The 27,449-nt window shown below is 37.1% G+C and overlaps 2 protein-coding genes across 3 annotated transcripts; one reads left to right on the plus strand and one right to left on the minus strand.

Annotated features, from left to right (window-relative positions):
* Positions 1–5,661: 5,661 nt before the first annotated feature.
* On the minus strand, positions 5,662–7,286 carry LOC104451621. Its single transcript, XM_010066236.3, has 4 exons — positions 6,780–7,286; positions 6,463–6,600; positions 6,154–6,306; positions 5,662–5,989 (listed from the first exon to the last, which is right to left on the minus strand). Exons 1-4 carry the CDS (start codon positions 7,209–7,211, stop codon positions 5,876–5,878), a joined length of 837 nt encoding a protein of 278 aa, XP_010064538.1. The 5' UTR covers positions 7,212–7,286; the 3' UTR covers positions 5,662–5,875.
* Positions 7,287–15,652: 8,366 nt separating this feature from the next.
* Positions 15,653–27,254, plus strand: LOC104448677 (peptidyl-prolyl cis-trans isomerase CYP59). 2 transcript variants are annotated; one of them, XM_010062547.3, is made up of 14 exons: positions 15,653–15,852; positions 16,305–16,409; positions 16,889–17,006; positions 17,262–17,312; positions 18,889–18,980; positions 19,071–19,170; positions 19,590–19,712; positions 19,835–19,912; positions 20,081–20,127; positions 20,235–20,290; positions 21,321–21,361; positions 25,229–25,334; positions 26,093–26,222; positions 26,363–27,254. In XM_010062547.3, the coding sequence occupies exons 1-14, from the start codon at positions 15,755–15,757 to the stop codon at positions 27,042–27,044; spliced, it is 1,827 nt and encodes a 608-aa protein (XP_010060849.2). In that variant the 5' UTR covers positions 15,653–15,754; the 3' UTR covers positions 27,045–27,254. The 2 variants fall into 2 exon arrangements, with proteins under 2 accessions (XP_010060849.2, XP_039170889.1); XM_039314955.1 differs by lacking the exons at positions 19,590–19,712; positions 19,835–19,912; positions 20,081–20,127; positions 20,235–20,290; positions 21,321–21,361.
* Positions 27,255–27,449: the final 195 nt, after the last annotated feature.

Here is a 27,449-nt window from a genome sequence, read left to right on the forward strand (position 1 = left end):
TATTAAACTTTTGAATTGGACTTTTTAACATATGCACATTAATCTCCCAGTGTTTGTCCTTCTACCAATCTATCCATCAACAATTATATTATAATTACTTATTTACTTGTTGACAATTAAATTTTTACGACTTATTTGAGCATTCATTGCATAGAAATATTAGTGACACCTAACAAAAACATATATTATTGAATTGTAAAACAATATATTAGAAGCATTTTCAATAAATAGTAATTAAGCTTGCATAAACTGCGTTCAAATTAAATAGTAATTAGTCTTATTTAGGCATCCCACAACTAAAAATTATGTAGTTTGGTACATTGAATCGTATGCTTGATGATTGAGGTTTTGATCTTTAAGAAATGAGACCGCATCCACGATTACCCTCGTTTCGTATTTTAAATGTAGTCAATATCTAATAATGCGGGTTTATATATTGCATATTACTAAAATTTTGGAAACTTTCCTATTTTGGGAAACCCAAAAATTATATTGTATTTAGAATAGAGTGCATTCACATTAGTTTCATGACTCCATATTCAGGAACTATATACCTAATTAAAAAATTAATTGATTTAGATTATGATTTGATCTAAACTATTTCCTAATTTAAGTTAGGTGGTCACATATTTTTAGTAGTTTCCTATTTTATCTTTAAAAAAATCACTAAAATAAAATAAAATAAGACCCATGTTTCCTATAGAAGTAGTATTGCCATTGCCACCTAATTGTTGCCATGTCATCTTTGTAGTGTTATTGTCATCATGTCGTTGTTGCCACGTCATCATATTGTCATGACATTAATATCATTGAGTGATTGCAGGTTTAAGCTGACATATATTAGATTAATTCTCAAATCTTTTGCCTCTCATACTAGAATGACGCTACATATAAATTGCATTTAGATAATTCATGTCACATGTTATTAGTTAGATTTACATCACATAAACAAAACCTAGAATTAAGTTGCATCTCATGCATTGCATATAGTTTAATCTTTTGTTAAGCAAGAAAATCCCAAGTAATTGATTTTCATTGCATTTAGTATCATGTTTAGGTCATGCATATTTTTAGCCAATATCTTGCATAACACTTGAGCTATGTTTGGTCATTTGGATTTGAATTGTGATAGAATAAGATAAAGGGTATTTGAAATCCTCCAAATATTCTACGGATTATAGAAATATCACATTAGTTGTTTGGTGTAACTTAAGATAGGAATTGGAATCTTTGAAAATCAATAACCTTTAGATAGAACTACAAATTCTTTAAAATCCTTATTGTTGAAAATCTTTGGATATCTCGTCTCTGATTGGCTTCTCGCATACATGACAGCGCAAACCCTCTTGACCATTGTCGTGAAGAAGGAAAGGACCATATGAGCTTGATGACTTTCAACAAACATGACCTCAAGCAAAATTTCAAATTAAAGCAAGGAGGATCTCTCTTTGGCATTCTAGCTAACACCTGACGAACACTTGATTTAGAGTTGACCACTAGAGAGATCATGGAACAATGGAAGCCGAGAATGAGTAATCAAATATAAAGTAGAGAGAGGAACCAAGAGATGATTCAATGATGGTGGAAAAGCTGGAAAACTGATTGACAAAGAGAGGGAGCTACGAATGAGGTGGTGAGCCCTAACCTTCCAAGTGAACCGCAAGTAAGAGCACTGAGGAGGATATTCGAGGATGTCGGAATGAGAGATTGTCATAGCAGATGGATGCTAGAGTGTTGATGGGGTGCCACCGATGAGAAACGACAATAACAATGAGTCTTGTCTAAGGTAGGATTTTTCTAGTTCGTGGGAATTGTTAAATTAATTTTTAACATTTTATGTCCAATCCAAGTGTTTCTCACCCCACATTAAATTTCTTATCTAGCATTTTATTTGGCTATATTCAGGTTTATTCGGTCCAGAGAACATCGCCAAACACCGAATAAGATAATTTAATATCCTATCCGAACTCAAAACTAGACCACCAAACGCAACCTTGGGTATTATCATAATGATGTCATGCTTTCCTCGAGACATAAGGTTTTGCCTCTAGCAATTTATTTACTGCTTTGTTTGGTTGAGTGTTACATTAACTAATTGCGCACCTATGTGATCACCCCACACACATTAGTGGTTTAGGCTTATAATTGACTCAGATTACTTGCAAATATTTTTGAAAATAAACAAAAAAAAATGCAATGAAAGGGCATTAGATTATCTAGCATAACCAAGTTCCCATATCTATGATATCTCTAGTTTATAGAAGTAAACTATTCTTTCATACTCATAATTAAATTAAATCGCAAGTGAAATTGATTAAATTGATTAAATTAAAACTTCAAAATTGCGATTGATATAGGCTTGGGAGAGTTCACATTTGAGAAAGTCGCGAAATCACGTTAATGAATTCTCGGTCTTTGTTTTTGAATATGAGAAGCTTACCATGGGTAAATTAATATAAGATGGTAGCTAATTGATCGAAATAATACTTGGCAAATGAAAGTAGCTTTATATGTGAAATGGCGGCAAAAGAGAGAGTCTATAGTGTTTAGTACACGATGATTGGCTTTGGATGAATATGACATGGTACTTTATTAATGTTCTATGCCAGGAGAATTTTAGCCACATCCAGTTATGATCTTCTAGACGACGAACGTATGCAATTGAAAAGAATGTGACATAGCAAAGTGGGGCTTGAATGGGGAGGGACGACATATATCATCGCAATCAATAGGAGGGAGGTGAGTGGTAGAATGTCCAAGCGAAAGGCCCCCTTCATCTCCTTTCTTCTACCTAAAATTCGTCATCCATGATGTGTGATCCGATCTCGCTTTTTCGGTTGTCTGAGCTAAGTGCCATGACTGTTGGCATGTATTACCACCTCCCCTTTTGACCTTTAGAAGAGATTGCACCACCATGAGCAGTGCTTGCAGGGACACAAGAAGCTAGTCGCTCTTGTTGTATGAAGTACCTGCCCCTACTAGAAAACCCTAGCTAAGAGGAAAAGGTTTCGATGTTTATGAGTCAAGTGACGATCGATGTGTATCAAGCAAGATATCAAGGAGACAAGTCGTTGATAAGCCAACTTATGACCGACCGAATCTTCAAGCCTATCATGTCGAGTGAGAGTTTGAGTTTGGTTGTGAATTTTGTCTTTAGAACAATCATTTTTAAGCAAACATATTCGGAAGTCTCAAAGCTGTACTCCCATCACCAATTTCAACCGGAGGGAAGCCCCACTTTAGCCCTGGCTCCGCTCCAGAGGACACTGGCGAAGTGGGGGGCTCTCTCTCTCTCTCTCGAACATAATTCCACTTCCTTGGACTTTTCGTATCAATGTATTGATTGTGATTTTCTTCGAAAGGGCCTTCGCTGTCTAGCCGTATTTAGCAGAGAAATATGATGCGATATCATGACATTCACGCAGTATTTTTATGTGACATTGCCCAGTGTTTGAATCGGCAAAGGTTAAGACAAATGTTAAGAAAGAACTACATGTACTTCTAGGAAACAAGGGAGCAAGAGCGAATAAGGAATGCTTACGCTATCTAATTTGAGTTCTATTAAAGAACCATTCTCAGTTGATTAGAGGTTTCTTCATACAACTAATTTAAACAGTTTTGGCAACTTAAATTCCCCGAAGGCTTATCACGGTCAATGCATTAGGAAGCTACCAATTACTGTATTTGAAACAAGGCATCGTGTCCAATTATCACTATCATTCAATGAGAAAATTCGATCTTCGTTAGATGTGAACAAACGTTGTAGACTTACAGTCACGATAAATAGAGAGGGACCACGACCTCGACCTTGACAGGATGTCTGTCATTTATGGGCTGAGTGCTTTCTTACGTCCGTAGGAATGCCTGCTTGTGACACCCATTTGCCATTTTTTCCCACCACCAATAGAAGCATGTGAAGACGGTAGCTCTTGCTCCTATTCCTCTGTCATGTCCGTTTTGACTTCCATGGAGGCCCTAATGAGTGTAAAACTGCAGACACTCCGATTTCTTTCATTAACAGGCTTCAGAAGAGCACTCAAAAAACATACATACGTAGACCATGTTTATTTGGGCGTATGCTTCCCACCTCTTCATTCTGACACGGATGTGATAATTTGCAACTATCCGTTGCTCCTCACCCTCAAATACTTGGATTTTGAGTGTTCATATATATAATTGACAATTGGCTGTTAAATCACCCAGATACATGAAATAATCTGTGTCCCTCTCTAAGAGCTTTAATTTTAACAAGAGCCACTCGATTTCAAGATGGTATGGATCAAGAGCTAGGATCTCGAATATCAATCACAGCTTCCTTTTACCCATTTATGGAATCCCCATCTTAACCCATCTTACTTGCTTTTGGCCGAATTAAGTATTTGTTTATTAAATCAGATAAGATAGGGTAGATGGACTTATCTATGCATTGCCTGTCAAATTATTTGAATATGACAGCGGGTATTGGAACATGCTATTTCATCGAGCGTTTGGATTCATCGAATACCTATTGATAAAAATGGAAATAACATCATTCTTTTTTAATACGAAAAAACATAACGAAAGAAAAATTGAAGAGGCAACTTGTGCTACCATCATGATGAGAGAGAAGGAGGTTTTTTTTTTTTTTTTTTTTTTTTTTGCGAGGGGGAGTGGGGGAGGGCTGAACTTTCTTAAAACTCGGGTATATTTTAGTCAAAGTAACTGTATATGATTGGTACAGTCATTCAAATTTTAGAGAATATCAACCGTATATATATGTTCAAATATTCCAAGATCATTCATGGCCTCAAAAAATTGCAATGAAATTTGGGTTTCTATTAGGTAGACTCTATGAAAATAAGGGGTAATGTTTTGTTATTAAGACACTAATTAAGTAACTCAAAATAAAATTCACACTTTCGGAGAGACTTTGAAACTTGAAGAAGTGCAACTCACTTAATTCAGAAAGAAAGTTATACATTTCTACCAACATGTTTAAAAAGGCTTACAAAACATTATGGAGGCATCGAAAATAGGTAAATTATTAGTGTTCATTTTTTTTCTGCCAGATATGTGAAATATATGTTGATGTTCCATCAATCCACACCACGTTGCACCTTCAAATGGTGCATTCCATATCCTAATACGGGTTGAAGTCACTAGTCACTATCAGATATGATTGTGATGGCGGGAGCTCAAGTTTCATTATTGCATATTGAAACATAGAAGAGTCTCGAATATGGAATTAAGGGAGTACAAAATTTACAGCTTCTGTCATTAAACGTCATTTGAATATCGAAGCATTTCTCTCTCATAAAACTTTCACGTTAGACTAGAGTGACGCATCTTTACTATATGTCGAGCAACGGCTTGCATACAATAACTTCGATTGTCGTTTTGATTTGAATGCCTTAAACTTTTGGAATTTTTCTAGTTTGATCCCGCCGCGCATGTATTTTCTGGGTTTCTGGATGGAATAAAGCGTGATGCTCTTAGCGATTGCATGCGATACGGACTGCCCGCAATATTCTTACTTTGATAAGCAAAATCTGAGAGAGAGAGAGAGAGAGAGAGAGAGAGAGAGAGAGAGAGAGGAGTGTGCAAGCCCATGCGGGAAACAGCGTCGACTTTCTTACGAGAAAATCAGAAGCCAATCTCCTAATAAGACGATTTTTTTTTTTTTTTGTCAATAATGGGGAAATTAAGGAAAACCCTAGATAGGAAATCATCTTTCAGATATTCCAGAAAATAAAGGTCCTACTCATCAAATCCTTCGGTGACTGAACTATATGATAAACTCATAGAATCATATATTGATTCAATAGAAGGAAATGCTAAGATCGCATGGATCCGGGCAGCTTCTGTGAGGTGGAGGAAATGTCTTTCACTTCGAGGTTCAGAGCATGTTCTCATATGCTCCGAGATATCTATCGCCCGCCGACGCATATGGCAAATACAGTAGATCTGCCAATGCCTCCTGCACCCACTCATCCTCCTCGTCTTGCTTCATCTGTCAACAATTAAAAGAAAATTAAAAAAAGAAGTTGTGAATTCATCCGCCTCCATATATTATTATTTAATGGACTAATGATGATGCGCATTATGCAAAATGCTTGTGATGAATGATTGACGTTATATGCTCAATTATCGTGTGAAGTTAGATGAGTCAACTACCTGAACATCATCACCGAAGAACAAGTCTTTTTCTAGTTGGGGATACTCGTTCTTCTTTGCTGCTGCTATTTCTTCCGCACAAGAATCACTGTTCCTCGCAAATCTCCCACGTACTCTAACTCTTCTGTCTGCTAGGGATTTGCGGCATGCATACTGCATGTTCGTACGCAATATGTTAGTGTACTAAAATCAATTTGATGACTTATTATTATCGGCAACCTTATGTGAAGCAGTTAAGTAACGCGTGTGAAATGAAACTAGTCATAAGAGCATGCATGTGGTGGTAGTGGAGCTCGTGCAAAGAGTCACCTTAATTGTTTTATTGAAATTCCTCTTGTTTCTCTTTTTCAGATATCTGAGAATTCTATGTTTTCTTTCTTCCACTGAGTATCTCCCAACTTTGAGGTTACATTCTTCAGGTGATGGCTCTTCTTGAAGCTTCATATTCTGTGAGAAAAATGGTGTTTATTCAACCAATCGTTAGTAGTCAATGGCGTAAGAGTATTCTTCTGACAGACGCAAAGGACGCGCACAGCAGAGGCGAAACAAATATGTCCATGCAAGGTCTGGATTGGTATATGGGTGTAGGCATATAAATATAGAAGTTAACTAAAGCAAAGGCATACCCATTTGCAATGATCTCCAGCGGCACGGTAAATTGGCTTGAAATCACCAGACATGAATGGGCGGGCTTCCTTCCCTAATAATTCGCAGACATAGGACTGATCATCACAGGACAATAAGCTGCCGAAGCTTTGAGGTTTGTCGACAACCCCGCATGATGATCCATAGTTGATCACAGCTCCAGGGAATGCAGGCATGATCTTTTCTTCATGGAAGCCAGCTGCACATGTCGGGAATGTCGGAACAGAAGAGACGGCTTTCTGGTATTGCTGAGATGACAACATCCCGCTGGGAGGCAATAATTCTTCAGCACCCCACAATGGACCTCCCACAATTCTTCCAGCTTCAACAACTTGAGCTAGAGACTCTTGAGCGTAGAGATCATCATCGACAAAGGTTGAGAAATGAGAGTAAGATTGAGGAATAGAAGCCATTCAAAAATTGTAAGGTGAAGCGATGAGAAGAAGTGCTTTGATGGGTTGCCTTACTATACTAAATGGTTTGCCTTTGTGCTGTGCTGGGTAAGCATTTAAAGTGGGATTTGTACATATATAGGGTTGCGGCGTCAAGGGCTCTTAAACACTAAAAGCAAGTGGGTGGAGCAAACAGTGCTTAATTTCGGCGTCAGAATATCTTTGACTGTTTTTTTTTTTTGGTAAAGGTAAAAGGTATTATAGCTTTGAACGAGAATACAGGACCGGCTCCAAAGCAAACACTCTCAGGGCGCTACGCACAGAGATTGTTAGGGAGCCGAAACAAAAAAGAAAACAAAGAAGAAAAAGAGACAAGCACAAGCAAGAAGCAAAGACCAACAGGTCACAAGCCTTCTATATCTTTGACTGTTTTACTAAGCTAAGGACCCCCAAAAGCTTAAAGAAGCTGGAAGGGGCGCATGTTAACTCTAGCAAGGACTCGCCCTACATGCTCTTGATTCACGCAACTACTTTTCCGGAATAAAGGAGAATCTTTCGTTTTTTTTTTTTTTTTTGGGGTGACCCTAGTTATAACAAAGAGCCCTTAGCAATATGATGATTATCAAATCTATATTTTTAATGGATTAGGGAGTCGGAAAAAGTTTGAGTTGGAGATTCTTTCTTAAGCGGATAGGTGTTCCTGTGGCGGCTTACTAGTATGTTTGGTCGCTCCGATATTACTTTAAATATAATAATGAATTATTTTATCTATTGTTTAGTGGCTAGCTTCAGATTGGACAAAGTAGGATAGGCCCGGGTAACGAGTTTGGGACTCGTTAACGAGTGAAATTAAAACAGAGAGGAGTAAAAAGTTGAGCATAAGCAAGGTTTGGGGGGAAGAGAGGAAGTGGGCAGCGCTCTCAGCTGTGTCGGCGACAAGCGAGAAAGCAGGGCAGACAGGACAGTGCCACTGTCCTAGAGGTCGCACATGAGTGGCGCCCTCGGTAACGACGGTGGTCGTCTTTCTCTCTTTCCTATCGTATCTCTCTCTCGCTCTCTCTCGCACAAAGCGATCTAGTCGCCCCCCGGTGGCTCTGATGATTGGACTTGTGGTTGGGATTGCCTTGCGGCGATCACCAGCGACTGCCTTGAGGTGGTCACAGCTCCTAGACGACAACGACCGCACGATGGTGGTGGTAGCTGTCTTGTCTATCTCGTGGAGGTCCGACGATGGTTGCTTGCAGATCTACGGTTTCAATGCTTTGTTTTTCTTCAATCCAATTTTTTTCTGATATTTTGGTTGTTGAATTTAAAAGGATGTTCATGTCAAACTTTTATGCAAGTGACTTGCTAAACAAATGATAAGCCACTAGACATTTTTTCCCTATCCTATCTAATCCCCAATTCTTATACTTACGAACAAACGCAGTCTAAACTAATGGAATTAAGATGATTGTCAAGTTCAGAAATACATAAGACTACCCAACATACGACGATATTGTAAGTGTTAAACAAAATAATAGAACGGGCCTACTATAAGGGATTAATTTCGCGTTCAAACGGAAACCCAATTCGTTAACTCTGTTAAAGCTATGGGATTGATTTTGTATGTGTGCATGCAGGTGCCAAGGTATGATGTCCAGATGGGTGATATGGGTGTTTGACTCGTGCTGTTGTAAAATGAAAAGAAAAACGAGAAAGAACCTCCGACTGCGAGACACGCTCGTATAGACTTCATATGAAACGACAGAAGCGAAAGTTTGTAACAGAAGCATATGTTCCCTCAATGTCTCTTTTGCCTGGGCAGGGAAACAGGAGGAACTCGTCAGGTGCCTTGGCCAAGCCCACGGGGGATGCTTTTTCTATGAGAGATCTATCATATTCTGATTTCCCTGTCATTTCAGTTAGTATGAAATAGATATCAACCCTAGATACTTGCTCAATTGCGGGATATCGACGAAGTTCTTTGTCAGCAACTTGGAATTCGTTTGAAACCTATTAACACCCAAAAATTACTAATCTTGTTTCAGGATGGTGCTACTATAACCGCACTATTAGATAGAATTTCTAACGGTGCCATTGACACCACATTTCTTTTCAAACAAATTTTGTCAATTGAGAATGAAAACAGGTTTCTTGAAGAAATTTGTGGCAATGAGAGGGCAGTTACTCTCACCCCAAGATATGGACAATTATTTCATCATTTTCCTTTTTATTATTATTGACAAAGTGACAAGCTCAATGGATAAAGACAATTTCGTCACAACAGTAGATTGACGACAAGAGCTTTCATCACGACTTAAGAAGTTAATTGACTAAATCATCAACTGTAGGCAATCAACACAAAAACGTGATTGTTAGGTGGTTATGTTTATTGTTGCTATTTTAGGATTTGTATAATTTCTTATAGATAAGGGTTACTAGATAATAGGAAATCATGTAACTTTTTATAACTTCCAATAGTATTAGGAAGTTATTTCTTTATTCGAATTTAGTAACCGTTGTATGTAACTATTTGTAGATGATTATAAATACTCCTAGTGTATTCATTATAAAGGACCATCAATCAATCATAGAACTCAATGTTTTTCTGCAAATTTATTTTTTATCTTTACATTTAGGCACTTTACATGATTGAACATGATATTCTTTAGTCTTCGTATCTTAAATTTTTTTGTCATTTACTTTCTTGTCCAAAATCAAGGAGCCCTCGCAACTTTTGTCAATTCATATCAATCCACCCATAGTCATAGAGAATATTGCATTACATTTTTTTTGTAAAACAAAACCAAGAGGTGTAAACGATAAGTATGAGTTCATGCATGCCAAAGAGAAAAGCTGTTTGAAAACTAGGGAAGCTTTATATGTACATGGAGGGTTGCACGTGATTTTCTATTCTTAGCCTGGAAAAAGCCAACAAAGGTGTGCCCCAGTCGGACCTCCAAAAGAGTTAACCTATTGCTTAGACCAGGAATCTAACACATGGCCTTGTTCATTTGAACCAACTTGTAAATTATGATTCGGTAACCCAAAAAAAAATAAAAATAAAAGATTAACAAGGAAGAGGGGCCTTTTATGTATACATCCCATCAATAGGGCAATGACAGAATTTATTTCATACGTGTTTGGGTAGTATTTTATTGGCTGTATATATGTTAGCCTAAAGGTGAGAAAATAAGAAAATACTAATCTATAATTGATAAAACATGCGAAGATAACCGAACACTTCAAGTGCTCATAAAATATCAAAAACGTTTCATTAGACTTTATATTTTTGCAAAAGAGATGAGAGCTAATAGTATTTGAGCTGAACCAACATTTTCGATCGCTGCATATGTCAGAACGATTGATCTTGTTTACAAATCACTAGAACAATCAATACCGATTATAATTGTACTTTGACTATGGACAAGCTTTGAGATGTTTATGGACAATGATAGCGACGAAAAACTCCATATGGTAGTCGAAAGTCGCATGTTCGAATTTTCAAGATCCTCAATGCAATTCCATACTTGTAACCCATTTCCAAACTCTTAACTTGAAACCAAATCCCAAAACATGCCGGATGGAAGGTACCTATGGTAATTGATCATTGGATCATTCCTCCACTAACAAGGTTTAATGGTGTCCCTTCAGCTTACATTTGCAAGAGTACTGTCGAAGCAGAGATTGGAGCTTGAGAAGAGTGCTTTTTCCAGGGAATGGAATATGTTCCCATTGATCACAGAGGCGAGAGTAAAAATATCTTGGCTCGGTATTTCCTTGCACGTGCTAAAAATCTTGTTCCGTGATCTTGTTATTTTATTATTTTGTGGGCATCTCTAAGCTCGAAACCTTAATTTTTTTGAAGACCGGGGAATATAACTTGTTCTGCGCTAAGAGAAAGCTACGGCTTAATTTCTAAATGTATGTCGGAAGAGGGTGCTGGCTATTTCGAGTTTTCTCTTTATTCTCTCTTCCTTCGCCTAGCCTTTTCACGCGATAGTTTGAATGATTCCCTCGAGTTCAAGAAAGCTTAGTTAGAAAAGAGAAAGGCATCAAATAATCTCGGACCATCTTTCCGATATCTTGAAAAAAAAGAGATTCCACTCTTCTCCCTTTCATCTGTCTCAGTAGTGGAAAACTAGGGGCCGGTTCATTCTTCCAGGAGTATTCGAGACGTCGATTAGCGCAGTTAATCGCACCGATCGATCATCAATCCCGTGTTGCATATCTAACTAGGCTCAGACGCAATCTTGTCCCTGTCGCTCTCCCTGCAAGTGGTGTCTAGAGGATCCAACAAGCTCATGTTCTCGCATGTTGCCCGGTGGACGTGAATCTGTCGTTAAGTTTTATTTTTTAAGATGGATAGACCGCACTTTATCGCTTTATTTAGATATGAACAAATATTCGCTCTCCCCTCTCAATCGCGTGTGTACATAAATAGAATTCCCTGAAGCAAGCAAGTTGAGATTTGGAGTCAGAGATTTGTTGGGTCTTTAATCTACAGGTACACTTCCCTTTCGTTTCGATCAGATTGGCGATGCCCCCAAAAATCAAGTCACTTTCTGTCACCTTTTCTTACTAACCTTGAACAATACATGTGAGCCCGAAGAAGCTATAGACTAGTAATTTGGACTGTTCCATGAACTCAACTCAATAGTAATTTAAGGTGTGTCTGTATCATTAAAAGAAGTTCCGCGAAAATATTTTCTAGACTTCTGTTACGTTCGGGACGTTGAAAATGGTAAGTCAAGTGAAAAGTATTTAAAATGAGGAAATTCTCCCTTGATAAGATCGGCGAGGGACATCAAAGAACTTCAAAACAAGTTAGGGTTTCAATAAAGTTGTCTCTCTACGGCTTCCGGGATTCTTTTTCTCATATCCTATTGATAGATCAACAAATCATGTCCTCATTAGTTGTAAATTACTACTTTCCATATGTGATTCTTCCCCTTAAAACTTTATTTCAAGGTGTTGAAATGGAGTGCGCAAAAGGTATACGTTAAAATGGCGATTGTATTTACCACTTCACTTTTTTCCTACACTGATTTCAGAAACTAGAGAAAACGAATGAAGAAATTGAATACTTTAGTCCATATTTGCTTATTAAAAGTACTTCATTTGAAATTTCTTGACCTTTTATAATTCACTCGGTGTTCCTTTATAGACAATCGTGAATTCATCACTTCATGTGTTATTTTATAGTATATAATTTCTTTTATATAGTTTACTAATAGGGGTGAGCAGTCCGTACAGGTTCCACTTAGAACATAAAAATTATCCATTGAAACGGGTTTCTCATTTTCTGAAATCTGAAAACTATCTTGCATACCCTAGAATTTACCCTATCACAAATTCCAATGTCAAATTTCACGGTCTACCTAGATTCTATCTAAATTGTTAATTGAATTTCATTAGAGTAAATTATCATATTTAATGACCATTACTTATCACTACAATCCATTGAGCACAACTTATATTTAAACACACAATGAATATGAAATATTAACAAAATAAAAATCCTAGTCATAAAATAGAAGCTTGAAGTAGTGTTCCTAGATTATGTACTCATTATTGGATGCTATAGAATATCGTAGGATCGCACGAAAATATAGACCAAGAAAGACACAAAAACTTATTCAATATTCCATCTATTTAGAATCGGAAACCTACCTGTTGAAACAAGTTCTCCAATTTTTGGAATCTGAAAACTTCTTTACTTAATTTGGAATTGGGAATTGAACAACTTTCAACCGGACCAATTCTTTAGTTTCAGGTTGCATTTTGGAACCATGCTCAACCCTAGTTACTGAGATTTACATAATCTACGTTATTAAGGAAAATATTATTGGAAGTAAAATCCAAATATTGGAAAATAATTCCCTCTTTTTTGTGTTCACAACCAAATATTAAAAAATAAAATTTCAAATAAAACCATTTCCTTCGGCTAATTTTTTTTTTTCCCTTTGTGATCCATTTCTATCTTCAATTTCTCTAAGTTAAAGTTTCTTAGAAGCTCATAAGCTTCTGTTAAGCTAAAATGGCAATCGTATATACTGATAACATGAATAAAATCAATATCTTATTAATTAAAACTCCATTTGTTTCACTGAAAATGAATGATTTGGAAAATGTTTTTTCAAAAATATTTGTTCATATCTCTTATAAAACTGAATGAACGAAAAATATCTTCATCACCCACGAAAATATTTGGATATAAATTATTGACGATAATGAAAATATTTTAAATTGACGAACTATTTTAAACGATACGAGCGATCATTTTTAGGAAAATATTTTCCAAATCACTTATGTTTCGTGAAACAAATAGAGCTTAAGATAATCATCACGCAATTCTATGAAATGTTTGACATTCAAAATATAAATGAAAATTACATCAATTGGCTACCACAATTTATTTTCTTCAAATCTTCAAAGGCGTGACGCCTCTTGGCTTTGTTGGTTGGAATGAGGCCCAGATCGGCACGAACAGAACCCTTCTTCAGCTTCCACTTGATCACTTTATCAGATATGAACAGATATTCGCTCTCCCGTGTCAATCGTGTGTATACATTAATATGGTTTCTAGAAGCAAGCAAGTTGAGATTTGGAGCCAGAGATTTGTTGGGTCTTTAATCTACAGGTACACTCCCCTTTCGTTTCGATCAGATTGGCGATGCCCCCAAAATCAAATCACTTTCTGTCACCTTTTCTTACCAACCTGGAACAATACATGTGAGCTTGAAAGAAGCTATTGACTAGTAATTTAGACCGTTCCATTAACTCGACTCAATAGTATAGTAGGGCACGTTTATTTCGTTAAAAGAAGTTCCATGAAAATGTTTTCTGGACTTTTTTTGTGTTTGGGATGTTGAATTTGCTGAGTCAAGTGAAAAGCATTTAAAATGAGGAAATTCTCCCTTGTGATAAGAGTGGCGCGGGACATCAAAGAACTTCAACTAAAGTTAGGGTTTCAATCAAGTTTTAACTTCAACTAAAGTTAGGGTTTCAATAAAGTTTTCTCTTTATAGCTTCCAAGATTCTTTTTCTCGGATTCTTATTGATAAATCAACAAATCCTGTTCTCATGTGTTGTAAATTAATACTTTCTATCTCTGATTCTCCCCTTAAAACTTAATTTCAAGGCGTTGAAATGAAGTGCACAGAAGGTATACGTTAAAATGGCGATTGTAATTACCACTTCACTTCTTTCCAACACTGATTTTTGAAACTAGAGAAGACGAACGAAGTAACTTTCATGTATGCTCATTTATATACTTATTCAACTTTACGGCTTCTTTATTCCATAGTTGCTTATTAAAAGTACTTCATTTGACGTTCCTCGACCTTTTATTATTTGCTCAATGTTCTCTTTAAAGAAAATTGTGAATTCATCACTTCGTATGTTATTTTATAGTATATAATTTCTTTTAGTTTACTAATAGGGGTGCATGGTTCTAAATTCCATATAAGTTCCACCTAAAACTTGAAATCTACCTATGAAAAAATGTTCCTCATTTTTGGAACCTAGACCACCACTTATCGCTAGAATCTACTAACCATACTTTATATTTAAATACATGAAGAATATGAAACATAAACAAAGTAGAAGTTTCAATCATGAAATGGAAGCTTAAACGAATTGTTTCATATTATACACATTATTGAACGCTGTGAAATACTATAAGATCATGAGAAGGTATAAACCAATAAAAATACAAAAGCTTAATTCAGGTTCCACCTACCTAGAACTCGAAACCTATCCATTAAAATAAGTTCCCTAGAACCAAACCGGTTCTTACCGGTCCAACCTTTTGATTCCAACTTCCACCTTAGAACCATGCTCATCCCTATTTATTAAGATTTATATAATCTATCCTTAAGGAAAATATTATTGGAAGCTAAATCCAAATATTAGAAAATTAATTCCCTCTCATTTTCATGTTCACAACCAAATAGTGGAAGATCAATTACTTTCCTCAAAATATAAAATTTCAAATACAACCATTTCCTTTGGCTAAATGTTTTTTTTTTCCTTAACATAAAATGATAGTCATATATAGTGATAACATGAATACAATCAAATATTTTATCGATTAAATCTTCGTTTATTTCGCTAAAAATGAATGATTTAGGAAATATTTTCCTAAAAACGATTGTTCATATTTCTTATAAAAGTGAATGGATAAATAATATATTCATTGCCCACAAAAACGTGAATGAAAATTTCCTCAATGGCTACCACAATTTGTTCTCTTCAAATCTGCGTGAGGCCTCTCGGTTTGGTTGGGTGAAATGAGGCCCAGATCTGCACGAACGGAGCCCTTCTTCAGCTTTGCGCTCGTGGATTCGCTAGGTGATCGATTCTCGGCGGAAGATGTGGCCCGATCCGCTCCTCTCCGCAGGCCTTTCCGAACGCATGAGGCTGTGATGCTTGGTTCAGCCCGGGGCCCTCCCTTTCCTCCTCGACTTCTCTTCACTCTCCGTCCTTCCCCCTTCTTCCTTCATTTGCTCGCAAGACACCGCCCTCGTCGATCCGTCCTCGGAGCCGGAGGTTTCTGTCGGGGGGAGGCCGGGGCGAACATGTCGGTGCTGCTCGTGACGAGTTTAGGGGACATCGTGGTGGACTTGCACGCCGATAGGTGCCCCTTGACCTGCAAGAACTTCCTCAAGCTCTGCAGGTACGTCCTGCCCTCCTCCGACCTTCGCTTGCTTCTTCTTCTTCTTTTTCTTCTGATCTCCTTTGTCCGTGAGCTTATCTATCGGCTTTGGTAAACGTGTTCCATCGATTTTTGAGCTCATTCTCTGTCCCGAGGTTGTTCACGCGATCGATCTTCTTTGGCCGTTGTAAAGCGCGCTCGTTTTGCCTTCGAATTTTTGGCTGAGGTCGATACTGGGGCATTATATTTTGTTCGGGAGGCAGGGCGTGCGTGTTGGCGGTTCGCCGTGTTTTGGTGACGAGTAGAAAGTTAGTCATGGGATGAACCCACTCCTGAGAATAATTACCAATCACGCGCGCCGTCTTTCTGTTGAAGAGTAGAGGCTTCTGAGGATCTTTTCTGGCCATTTTCAGACACATTTTGAGCACCTCATTAACCCTTTCCCCCCTCCCTTTGCTATCTCATTGGTGCAGGATCAAGTACTACAATGGGTGTGTGTTTCACACTGTGCAGAAGGATTTCACAGCACAGACAGGCGACCCCACTGGGACTGGAACAGGCGGCGATTCTGTTTATAAGTTAGTGACTTTGCATTGTTGGCTTTTTGCTATGATTGTTCAGTTTTGTGGTCTTTCATGCGCTTCTATGATTTGAACTAAAAGGACCTTATGTTGATTAATGGAATAGTGGAGGTACTTTCCTTTTGGGTTAGAACAATAATGCAGTGTGATTAATTCAAATTACATCTCCTATTTCATTTTCTCGTGCAAAGTAATGGGCGTCTAGTTCTTCACTTTTATAGGGTGTGAAGTAAACCCAAAATTAAGAACAAAAAAGGTGTTCTTCTTTCAGTGTATTTTGTGAATATATATGTGTCGTCCCACGTGTATCTTGCAGTTTAATAGTGATAAATACTTGAAACAATGAATTGTATTCTTTTGAGCAATAAAGTCTTTCAACAAAGATCAGAAAGCATTTCTGACATTTTCTTTTCATAGCAATGGATGTGATTTTGAATGAATCACCTGACATAACTGCACAAATTGTTCTGTTTCAGATTTCTTTATGGTGATCAGGCTCGCTTTTTCATGGATGAGATTCATCTTGATCTTAAACACTCCAAGACAGGAACGGTTGCCATGGCAAGCGGAGGAGAAAATCTCAATGCTTCTCAGGTAACTTTATTGCCGTGGATTGTTATTTTGGTAATGAGATGCACTGGATACGAAGGAGGCAGGAAGTTGCACTTTTCAATGCAGTTGCTTTATCTACAGTTTTCAATTTGAAGTCATTTTCTCCACATCTTGTCAGACTTGTATGAGCACTCACGAGCTCAAGATAATGACAATTGTTAATTTAAGTTGAAGTTCTGTTTCACTCTTCATCCATATACCCGAAATGTTGCTTTTACTAACCCTGTGCTTTTACAGTTCTATTTCACATTGCGGGATGATTTGGATTATCTCGATGGAAAGCACACGGTGAGATTCTGATATGATTTCTCTGGTCATCCTCAGTCCTCACTCTTGAGTTCTATGCTGTGTCTTTGATAGGTTTTAGTCGCACAATTGTTGTTATATATTTTTATCCTGTTTGAGATGGAGGGAGATGAGATGGATTTTTTTTCCACAGATGATCTTACCCCTAAAATTTAGTCTTACACATTCTTCGTGGAGCCTGAGTTATGATTTTGGTCTTCCCTACTTGCTCTGTAATGCATCTCCAAACACATTCACTAACTAAGAGGTATAAATAAGGATGTAGAAACTTCAATAGGAAGCTCTATAGAAAGATCTTTTGATTGGAAATTGCAGCTTGTGATTTTGACATCTTTAGGACCCAAAACAATCAGTATATTAGTTTTGTTGAAAGGACGAGAGTGAGGCCAGTTTTAGTATGTGAAAGTGTGACCAATTAAGTGAGATAAGAAGTGATGTGCAAATTTGATGTCAGTGGAAAAGAAGAGTGTTCTATTTCTTTGGCTGCAGAAGTGAGAAACAGAATTAGAAATAAAGGACAGCTGGGACTTTGCAGTTGGCTGCATTAAGGATATCATAGGAGGCACATTGAGGAGGCTCAGGGCCATTTTGGATAATGTTGGGCTCCCAAATTACTTTGATAGAAAGCAGGTAAATAGCTGCCTTAGACAATAGGCTGTGAAAGGAAGGTTTTGGGCTCAAGGGCCTTTAAAATAATTTTATCGAACATCAAAACTGTCATTTAGAGGATTTTGCGAGTCCAAATCTGTTTTGCAGAGTTTCCGATATTCACCCCTAGTCGTTCGTGGTGCTGTCTTGTTGATATACCAGCAAGAAGGATTGACCTGATGTTAGACTAAAATAAACAATGGTAGACCAATTGTCTGAGAATGAAAAAGAATGGTAGACCTAGTTGTACATAGATATCGGAAAGAGAAGACGGTTCATCTGAAACGTGATAAACTAAACTGCAAATCAAAGAGTCCCTGTGGTACAAAGGTAGTCATTTCCTTGACTCATTGTGCTGTAACAAATTTTCGTTGTGCTGAGTTGATTGAATTGCTTTTTTATATGTTCCTGTGAACTTTTAGGAGAATATTAATTTCATGCTCCTTTGATTTCTTGCTAATCATTTTATGCAAGTCTGTGAGGTTCTTTTGCAAATTGCAAAGTTCCAAATGGAAAATTTGGGGTTAACTTTTTTTCCAGCTTTCCTCTCTGTGGACCATGTTCTCCTCGAACCTCTCATTTGGACCTTTAATACAGATTACTAGTAAGTAATCGGAAATTAATTGAAGCAGCAGTTAGATTGGGGTTTGCAACAACTAAAATTTTGATCAGGCTCCTTTATCACCTGGCAGTGTGTTCAGTTAGTAAATACCTATTTGGAATCTTGTTCATCCTGGAGTCCATGCCTATTGGTTCAATCATTTCTAATTGAGTACATGAAGGGTAGTCTTGTCAAGTCATTTCATTATTTGAATGTACCACTACTTTTGTACATTCTGGGCATTGATATGTGGTTGTAAATGCGGAATGGTGTAAATGGGTTTTTTAACAAATTATTCATCATTTTTAGGTGTTTGGTGAAGTTGCAGAAGGCCTTGAGACATTAACTAGGATTAATGAAGCCTATGTAGATGAGAAGGGGAGACCCTATAAGAACATCAGGTTCATTCTTATTCTACTCTCTCGCTCTTTGAATTACCTTATGTCACTCTCTTGTTTATTTCCAGTATGGTTCCCTATTGTTTTGAGCAGGATCAGGCACACATATATATTGGATGACCCTTTTGATGACCCTCCCCAGCTAGCTGAGTTGATTCCTGATGCTTCTCCTGAAGGAAAGCCGAAAGATGAGGTGTTGACTGCTTAAAGATTTTATTATCAGTTAGACTCAGAATAAAATATGATCCCAAATACTCTGCCATTTCGAATGCATGATTACATTAACATATAATTATCACCAACTGCCTCAAAATTGGCATCTCTTTAATCGTATTTATAGAGATTGAAGTTGGACAAAAATTCACTGAATATGCTGCCAAAATTTGCTGCTTAATGAGTAAATATCTGATAAAATGCAAGGAGTGGTTTATCTCTATGACAGCTAGAGGTAAATTAGTTGTGTTTTTCTAGTTCTAAGTTTCTTGAAAGAAATGCTGGCATGAAATTAGTGTGTGTGCTCTGCCATTTCTTTTACCCTCTTAGAAGTTAATTATTTGGAATGATTCATGTCTGTCTAACAGCATAAGGCTTGTTTATGTATGTTGGAAGCAGGTGGTCAATGATGTGCGACTTGAAGATGATTGGGTACCTATGGATGAGCAACTAGGCCCGGCTCAGCTTGAGGAGGCTATTCGTGCAAAGGAAGCACACTCCCGTGCAGTTGTGCTTGAGAGTGTAAGTAAATCTGAGATGTTTAGTACCCTTTTGTTGAAGGTTGTTTGAGCTTCTCATGCTGTATCCAGATGTTGTCTTCATCTTCTTGACAAAGAATACTCTTCTCTTTATCTAAATTACAGATTGGAGATATTCCTGATGCTGAGATTAAGCCTCCAGATAATGTGCTCTTTGTTTGTAAACTGAATCCAGTTACCGAAGTGAGTTCACTAATTGACTAGTAGGGGGTGATTTCTCATAATCATATTGAAATTTTTCTTTACCACACATCATTATTGACTGATGATGGATTTTCCTTTTCTTTATGGTTATTGCCTGTCACTACACTTTATATCTGAATTCACTGTCAAATCCATTACTTGATGCAGGATGAGGACTTGCATACAATCTTTTCACGATTTGGAACCGTGGTATCGTAAGTACATCTTCGCTTGCCTGTTCTATTTTTTCTGTTCAACGCTTCTGGCGGTTGCTTCAGACGGCTGATTCTTAATGCAAAGCTAATAATGACAAATTTGACAGGGCTGACGTTATCCGTGATTTTAAGACTGGAGATAGTTTATGCTATGCATTCATAGGTAAATTTATTCTGTTCTGGAATTGTCTTTCTTCAATTGACTTTCTAGGCTGAGAAAAATCAAATGACTTTCTGAAGATTAGCACAAATACAATGGTAGATAACCCTGTTGATATGAGAAAGGATGACAAAGCAACAAGGACTGTGAATGAACAATATGAGAAATGGGTCAATATGAAGTTCTTTATTGATCGCGTTTAGCTTTGAAGATTTTCACAAGATTTCAGATCTCTCGTGTTAGCTCTTACTTATACATTCAATTAATTTGCTCTTCAAGCGTACCGGCCATAATACGAATTGCATACAACAAAGGACCTAAGCCTCATCTTAATATATTGGTCTGCTATATAGATCCTTTTAGTTATTGTGGTCGATGTTGTATCAAGTCATATTCTATATCTTTCTTCATCGTCTCCTTCCATATCTTTTTCATACTTTCCCCAACTCTTTCAACCCAAATCTTGATCCTATAGTAAAATGTCATCTGAGCATCCAAAGTCTTTTGTCTTACGTATCAAAATCATCTTAGACAAGTTTCTCTTATCTCATCCTTCATTGGGGGCAATAACCACTTCTTTCCCCAATATTCTTAATAAAAGGCACTGCATATAAAAAAAGAAAAATAAAAATCTAACTTCTTCATCCTTTAATTTCATTTCAAATTATGCTAAAAAAAGATAATATCTAGTATTTATGTACAAGAATGGTAAATTGCATCAGTTTTGTCACAATCAAGTTTACAAACTTTGATCAGAATCTGACCTTTTTTTTTTTTTGCAATTAATGCGTGTCAGTGACTAGATGAAATGTATTTTGTTTAAGAAAATCTGATGGTTATGTGAAATTCGACATTAAATCTGTGCACAATGAAAATTGTAAGAGATACAACGATGTCTTATAAGATCTTTAATCTCTCATAAGCCAAAGATTCCATTCTTTGGTTCTCATCTTATTTAGTCCTGTGTCACATAACGATTCTGACAAAAGGATGAGTTGAACTGACAATAATTACGTTAATGTTCCTTTGCCAGAGTTCGAGAACAAAGATTCATGTGAGCAGGCATATTTTAAGGTACGTTGATTCAAATACCTGTACAAGTTTCCATATTTCGGTCCTATATGTTCCATTTGATTAACTTTTGTTTCTTGTTTAGGGGTTTTCATGCATTTGCGCATTTTATTTCTCTGTATGTGGTCGTAACTTTCCTGAAATTGTTCGTTTCTTTATCCTTTTGAATTTTAAGGCAGTGTTGTTCCTCTCTTTCCTTTATTGTGCACAATAGAGTAGATGAGAATGTTTCTTTATCGTTTCTACCTTCTAATTCCACCCATTGCATTTCCTCCCTAGATATACCAAGAGAAAAGGAGCTCAAAAATTTAATTCTGTGGGCATCTCATCCTGAAAAGGGTGAACATGATGAGGGTCTATGAATCTGCTTCAATTCCGTGTGGAAACATCACTACTAGCATTTGTGTCCTTCTGAGTCGAGATACTATTTATGGTCATTCCAAAAGAAGCCTTTCTAAGTGAAACAATAGTCATTGTATTGGGAACTTAAACTTTGCCTAATAGCTTTCCAGGTTGACGTACCTGTGTGGGAAGTATTACCAAATTGTGCAGGAGAAAGCTCTCTGGCTGAATGGAGTTCCATCTTAGCATAGTCTATATCTTAACAAAATATATAGCTACCTTTTTTCAAGTTCTGTTGGGTTCTAAGAGAAGAGCTACTCCTCCGTGGTAATTATTGAAAGAGACGATAGAACTAGTTATTCAGAAGCCCATTAGATCACCACCCATCTTGTTTAAAAAAATTCTACGTATCATTGCTGGATTGAGATTATCTTGACAGGTAACCTGTCTAATCCTCTGCCAACCAATGTGTCTCCTTCCTTTCCATATTACTTCCGCCCATGCTTCAGTGCACAATATTTATAAATTGGAAACCAGATTGAGTTGGTTCTTATATCATTGGAACCTTCAGCCACTAGAGCTTTGTTCAAGTACACCTCAATATGATCTCACAGCATCTCCGCGCTTCAAAAGTTTCACCACTTCCTTTCTTGACTAGGTGGAATTTGGAATGCTAACTTCAATTTCCCTAAAGTGGAGAGAATGAGGTTCATAGGATGTTGTGATGCATTCTTGGCATGTGCTCTCCTTTAAGAATTGGAGTTTCTCTATTCATCTGCAGATTGATGGTTCTCTTTACAAGTACAAAGAATGAGAACAACCCTGATTCTCACTTCTTGAGTGTACAAAATCTATGCAAACACCTCCTGAAAGCTTCTTAATCCATGCTATATTTATCCTCATCAAAGCTGTCTGGCCAATAGTTGTCTATAAAAATTGAGGTATCCTATGCGATGTCACTTACCTTCCTCGTTGCAAAGGGATCATTCCTCGATTATTGTGATTCCACTTCAGCAAATTTAACTCTTAGGTCTCATACAACCTTAAAGTAGGCAGGATTGCATCAAAACTTCAAAGAGCTAGGGATTTACACTAGCTCCAGAAGACGATTGGGTCATTGGCGAGGACAATTTGGATGATGTTTTCTCTATCTTCCCTTCTTGTCATGGCATTTGAGACTTTTGTTCTTCATCTCAATGAAGTTCTTGCTTGAAGTGCCACTTTCAAGAGCAACAAGAGGAATGAAAAGAAGTAGATGAGAGGTTGAGGGTACTTATATCTTAGGGTGTGTTTGTTTTAATAGAAAATGCTTATTGGAGGAAAATGCTTTTGTTAAAATATTTAAAAATAAATCGCACCTTCATCTTACAGTTTAAGTTTTAGAATAGTAGGTAGTGGTCCCACAAATTCTCCTATAGCATCAAAGCTGAAGGTCTTGAGTTCAAATCTTTCTAGGCCTCATTTGCCTTCCCAGTTAAATATGTCCATGCTTAGTAGTTGGCAAAAAAAAAAAAAAAAAAACCATACTTAGTGTGAGGGAGAGTATTAAAGTAATTAAATATTAAAGTTACGTCTTTATCTAACAGCTTGAGCTTTTAGTATAATTGATAGTGGTATCACAAATTTTCATAATTTTCTATGAAAACTATTTTCAAGAAAAATGATTAGTCTTCAGTTGTTTGGAGGTATACAGAAAAAACTTTGCAATGTTTAGATCTCACTTTTAAAAGTTATTCTCTCCATTATAGTTGTATTTGTTCCCAATATAAGTGTGAGATTTTATGGGACCACTGCCAACTGTTCTTAAAGCTTAAGCCGTTAAATGAATACATAGTTTGATATTCAAATATTCTATCACTTCCCCTTACGCTTAATTTTCACTCTTAGTCAAGTACTAAGCGTGCATATATTTGATCAGGGAAGCAAATGGGGTATGGTACCTCCAGCTTTGATACCATGGGAGATTTCATGGGACTATCGCCAATTGTTCTAAAAGCTTAAATTGTTAGATAAAGGCGTGGTTCAATATTCAAATATTCTTTCAATTAGATACTAAGAGGATATTGAAATCCTTGTCTAAAATATTACTAATATATGAAGCACAAATTTCATGTTTTGTTATCAAAATGAAGCACAAATTTCAAGTTTTATTATCAAAATGAAGCAACCTAATGAAAGATGCCAAAAAAATAGAAAAAAAATAATTGACAAAGTTAATTTCTAAGTGCTTATAAATCCTCTCGTGAGAATGGCTCTTCATATTGTGTGGAAAAGGAGCTTGGGAAAATGATTTGTTCCATTTGGAGTAATCATTTTCCTCAAATTTAAAAACAGTTGTTTTCCTTGACATAAAATCTTTTTTGTTGGTTATCCACTTTTTGGGAACCAAACAGATGAAAAGTTAGGAAATTCATTTCATTAAAGTCATTTTCATAAAAATAAAAACAGCCTTTTAAATTCACTTAGTTTTCTGCCAAAAATAGAACATTAATCAACATTGCCTGCTTCCGCTTCAGTAGGCCTTTAATAGTTAGTTATCTTATACTTGGCTCAACTTACTTGGTTGTCTTGTCTAGCATCCTATTTTGAACATCTACAACTGTCTACAGAATTTTGCACTTCAAAGAATTTTATTGTTGGGTGTGAAACAATCTGTGTCCGCATTAATTCTGTTCCCCAGGTATATAGAGTAGATTGCTATCTTGCTTATATGAGCTCTTCTGACCTTTTTCTCTTTTGGTCAAAGAGTTCTTCTGACCTTGAAAAGTGATAATTAAACTTGATTTGGGTAAATTTTCTAGTTATAATTAAGAATACCATGAAAAAGCTAACTTGAACAGGAATTTTGAAGAAAGAACTTGACCTGTGCATGGTTGGGGCCATAATGCTAGATTACATAAACGAATGAACAGAGCCAACAGGGAAAAAGAAAAGAAGAAAACATGTAATTTTTAACTATTAGATTAGGCTCAGGAGCTTTTAGTTCGAGTGGCACTGATTCAGTCCATTATTCAAGCTACTCAAACTCAAAACCCATTCATCTGAGCTGAGTAATATGGCCGCCAAGCTTGAGCATGTCGTGAGTAACGTGACTCACGTACAACTTATTTTGTGTAACTTTCTTTATGTTGTCATAAAAATGTGAAACGTACACGTTTTTTTTAGCCATGGAGATGCGTCTGCAACAGTTGACTGCTTTCATAGGATAGAAAGGTATATATTCGTTATATCTCCTCTACCAAGGAAGTATTTAATATGTCAAAATGGCTCATTCTAGAAGAGCAAATGAAGGGGAAAGAGGACAATTATGGAGATCCCCTTAGAAAAGCATGAACTTACACATTTGTTTATCCTGATCTTGGGATGGGTGACTCGATTATATTCTTAATTCTGATTGCTTTTGATTGTAACTAGAAAGTGTTAGCATCATTCATCCTCTATGATTTAAGTAGTCATCCATAATGTGTCAAATGAGTTCTTGTTGCCTGTGACTTATCTGTTTTTTCTTGGTCTGCTATTTCATGGCAGATGGACAATGCCTTGATTGATGATAGGAGGATAAAGGTGGATTTCAGCCAGAGTGTTGCAAAACTTTGGTCCCAGTTCAAACGAAAAGATAGCCAAGCAGCTAAAGGTAAGGATGCACTCAAACTTAGTGGAGTTCCTTACTGCTTTCAGGCTTTGATTTTCTTGAATGGCGATGTTCACATCCAACTTTGCTGGGTGCTGGGAGGAATTGGTGCATTTTCTCTTTTAAGTGCCCTTGGTAGAGGACTTGTACAAGTTCTCTGTGGGTAAGGTTGGTAGTTTATGATATGCAGCTTTAGGAGTTGTCAGCAGTGGCAAGGTCTTGAGACCGTTGTGTTTCACTGAGTTAAAAGTGTCTAGGTAGAATTTCAGGAGAAAATAGAACGGTGTGCACGAAAACTTGCAAAAAAGTTTTTTTAGTGGTCGAACAAGCACATGTACTGCAAGAAGTATTCCATGCTGAGCTGCTTCAAAAATGTGTGAGCTTGGATCTGTTAAATTAGTAAATGCAGGTTATGTGGGCCTTAAATTGAGCCTAGTTTTATCATGATAGAGTCAAACATGTTATTTTGCATGTTCTTTTGTTCTCCCCAACAAAATATGCGACTCGAGCTGTCAGATTGGAAATTTCCTTTTGTTTGCTTTATGGAAGCTTTAACTTTTCTTTGCTACTCATTCAAATACAATGTTTTCCTGCATGAGTTCTAGGATTTGATGGGGACTATGCTTAACTCCTTCAAATTTTATTATATGTGATAATTAACATTGGTTGGATCCTATGGTTAATGTGGATATATGATAATCAACATCGTTGTTGTATTTATTATTTTTTATAATGAAGAGCTCTTTGATTATTGGCCGTAGGAAAAGGTTGCTTTAAATGTGGGGCTCCTGATCACATGGCCAGGGAATGTCCTGGAAGCTCCACTAGACAACCACTTTCAAAGTACATTCTGAAGGAGGACAACGCACAGAGGGGTGGAGATGACTCTAGGTTTGTTCCTGACAGTGCCCCTCCTCCCTTTTCTCTCCTTCTCTCTCTCTCTCTCTCTCTCTCTGTGGATATGCATGTGTGGCCGGCATGCATTTGTGAGCCTTCCCATGTGTGATTCTGACAGTCTTATTCCTCTTTAGGTATGAAATGGTCTTTGATGAAGATGCACCAGAAAGTCCAAGTCTTGGAAAGAAAAGGCGAGGACGAGATGACCGGGATGATAGACATAAGATGAGCAGGCAAAGTGTAGAAGAAACAAAATTCAATGATAGAGAGGGAGGGCACTCAGTGGATAAGCATAGGCAGAGTGAAAGAAGTAAGCATAGAGAGGATGAGATGAGTCGAGACAGTAAAGCTAGTGAGGCTGGTAGGAGAAGGATTGACAGGGATTTTCCGGAAGAGGAAAGAGATGGAGAGAAATATACGGAGAGTCACAGAGACAGAGATGGTAAGAGAGGTGATTATCGAGATTATAGAAAGGGAAGAGCAGATGTTCAGACTCATGGAGACAGGAGAGGTGATGAAAACTATAGGAGAAAGAGTGCTGCTTATGATGATGGCCATGAGGGTGGGGGAGCTGCTAGGAGAAAAGATTCCAATGATGATCACCATGCATATAGGAGAGGATATGGAGAATCTAGGAAGGGAACTAGAGATGAAGATGACGATGGAAGAGGAAGGAGGGATGACCCTAGTTATAGGAGAAGCAGTGGACACAAGGATAGCTCCAATGGTGGAAGGGAAGAGCAAAAGTATAGAAGTGGAGAGACAGATGGCAAAAGTCATCGGGACAGAAGCCATCGAGGTGATAGGAGGAGATGAAGGGCGGGCCAGAGTACAGAGACATTTCTTCTACTGGAGAGCTCCCTTGTAGGGATGGGTGCCTAATGCTGTCCCGTCGGGGTGCTGCATGACTTTAAATAGCTGATTCTGACCATATCCTAAAATTCTGGTTTTGATTGGGTCATTTTGCACTCATCAGTCTCTCTCTTTGATTATGTCTCGTGGTGAAGGTTTCGGAAAATGACCGTAGATCACAGAGTGCATTTGTTTTGCGGATAATGAAAAATTCAAAAATATTTTCTTAAAATTGATGTCTTGTGTTACTACTTACAAAAATGAATAAATTAAAATATTTAGACCTTAATTATTATCGATAATGAAAAAAATTATTAGTTAATTATTTCAAGCAATATGAATAATAATTTTTAGAAAAATGCTTTGCAA

Source organism: Eucalyptus grandis, chromosome 6 (assembly GCF_016545825.1).
Source record: "Eucalyptus grandis isolate ANBG69807.140 chromosome 6, ASM1654582v1, whole genome shotgun sequence".
Taxonomy (NCBI): Eukaryota; Viridiplantae; Streptophyta; class Magnoliopsida; order Myrtales; family Myrtaceae; genus Eucalyptus; species Eucalyptus grandis.

Excerpts from the sequence above, each read along its gene's own strand:
- LOC104451621 (XM_010066236.3), bottom strand. The coding sequence starts at position 7,211 with ATGGCTTCTATTCCTCAATCTTACTCTCATTTCTCAACCTTTGTCGAT. Across the intron at positions 6,601-6,779 it reads CTGGAGATCATTGCAAATGG|AATATGAAGCTTCAAGAAGA; the intron begins GTATGCCTTTGC and ends TTTTTCTCACAG. Across the intron at positions 5,990-6,153 it reads TCTTCGGTGATGATGTTCAG|ATGAAGCAAGACGAGGAGGA; the intron begins GTAGTTGACTCA and ends AATTGTTGACAG.
- LOC104448677 (XM_010062547.3), top strand. The coding sequence starts at position 15,755 with ATGTCGGTGCTGCTCGTGACGAGTTTAGGGGACATCGTGGTGGACTTG. Across the intron at positions 17,313-18,888 it reads ATCTCGATGGAAAGCACACG|GTGTTTGGTGAAGTTGCAGA; the intron begins GTGAGATTCTGA and ends CATCATTTTTAG. Across the intron at positions 26,223-26,362 it reads AGGGGTGGAGATGACTCTAG|GTATGAAATGGTCTTTGATG; the intron begins GTTTGTTCCTGA and ends ATTCCTCTTTAG.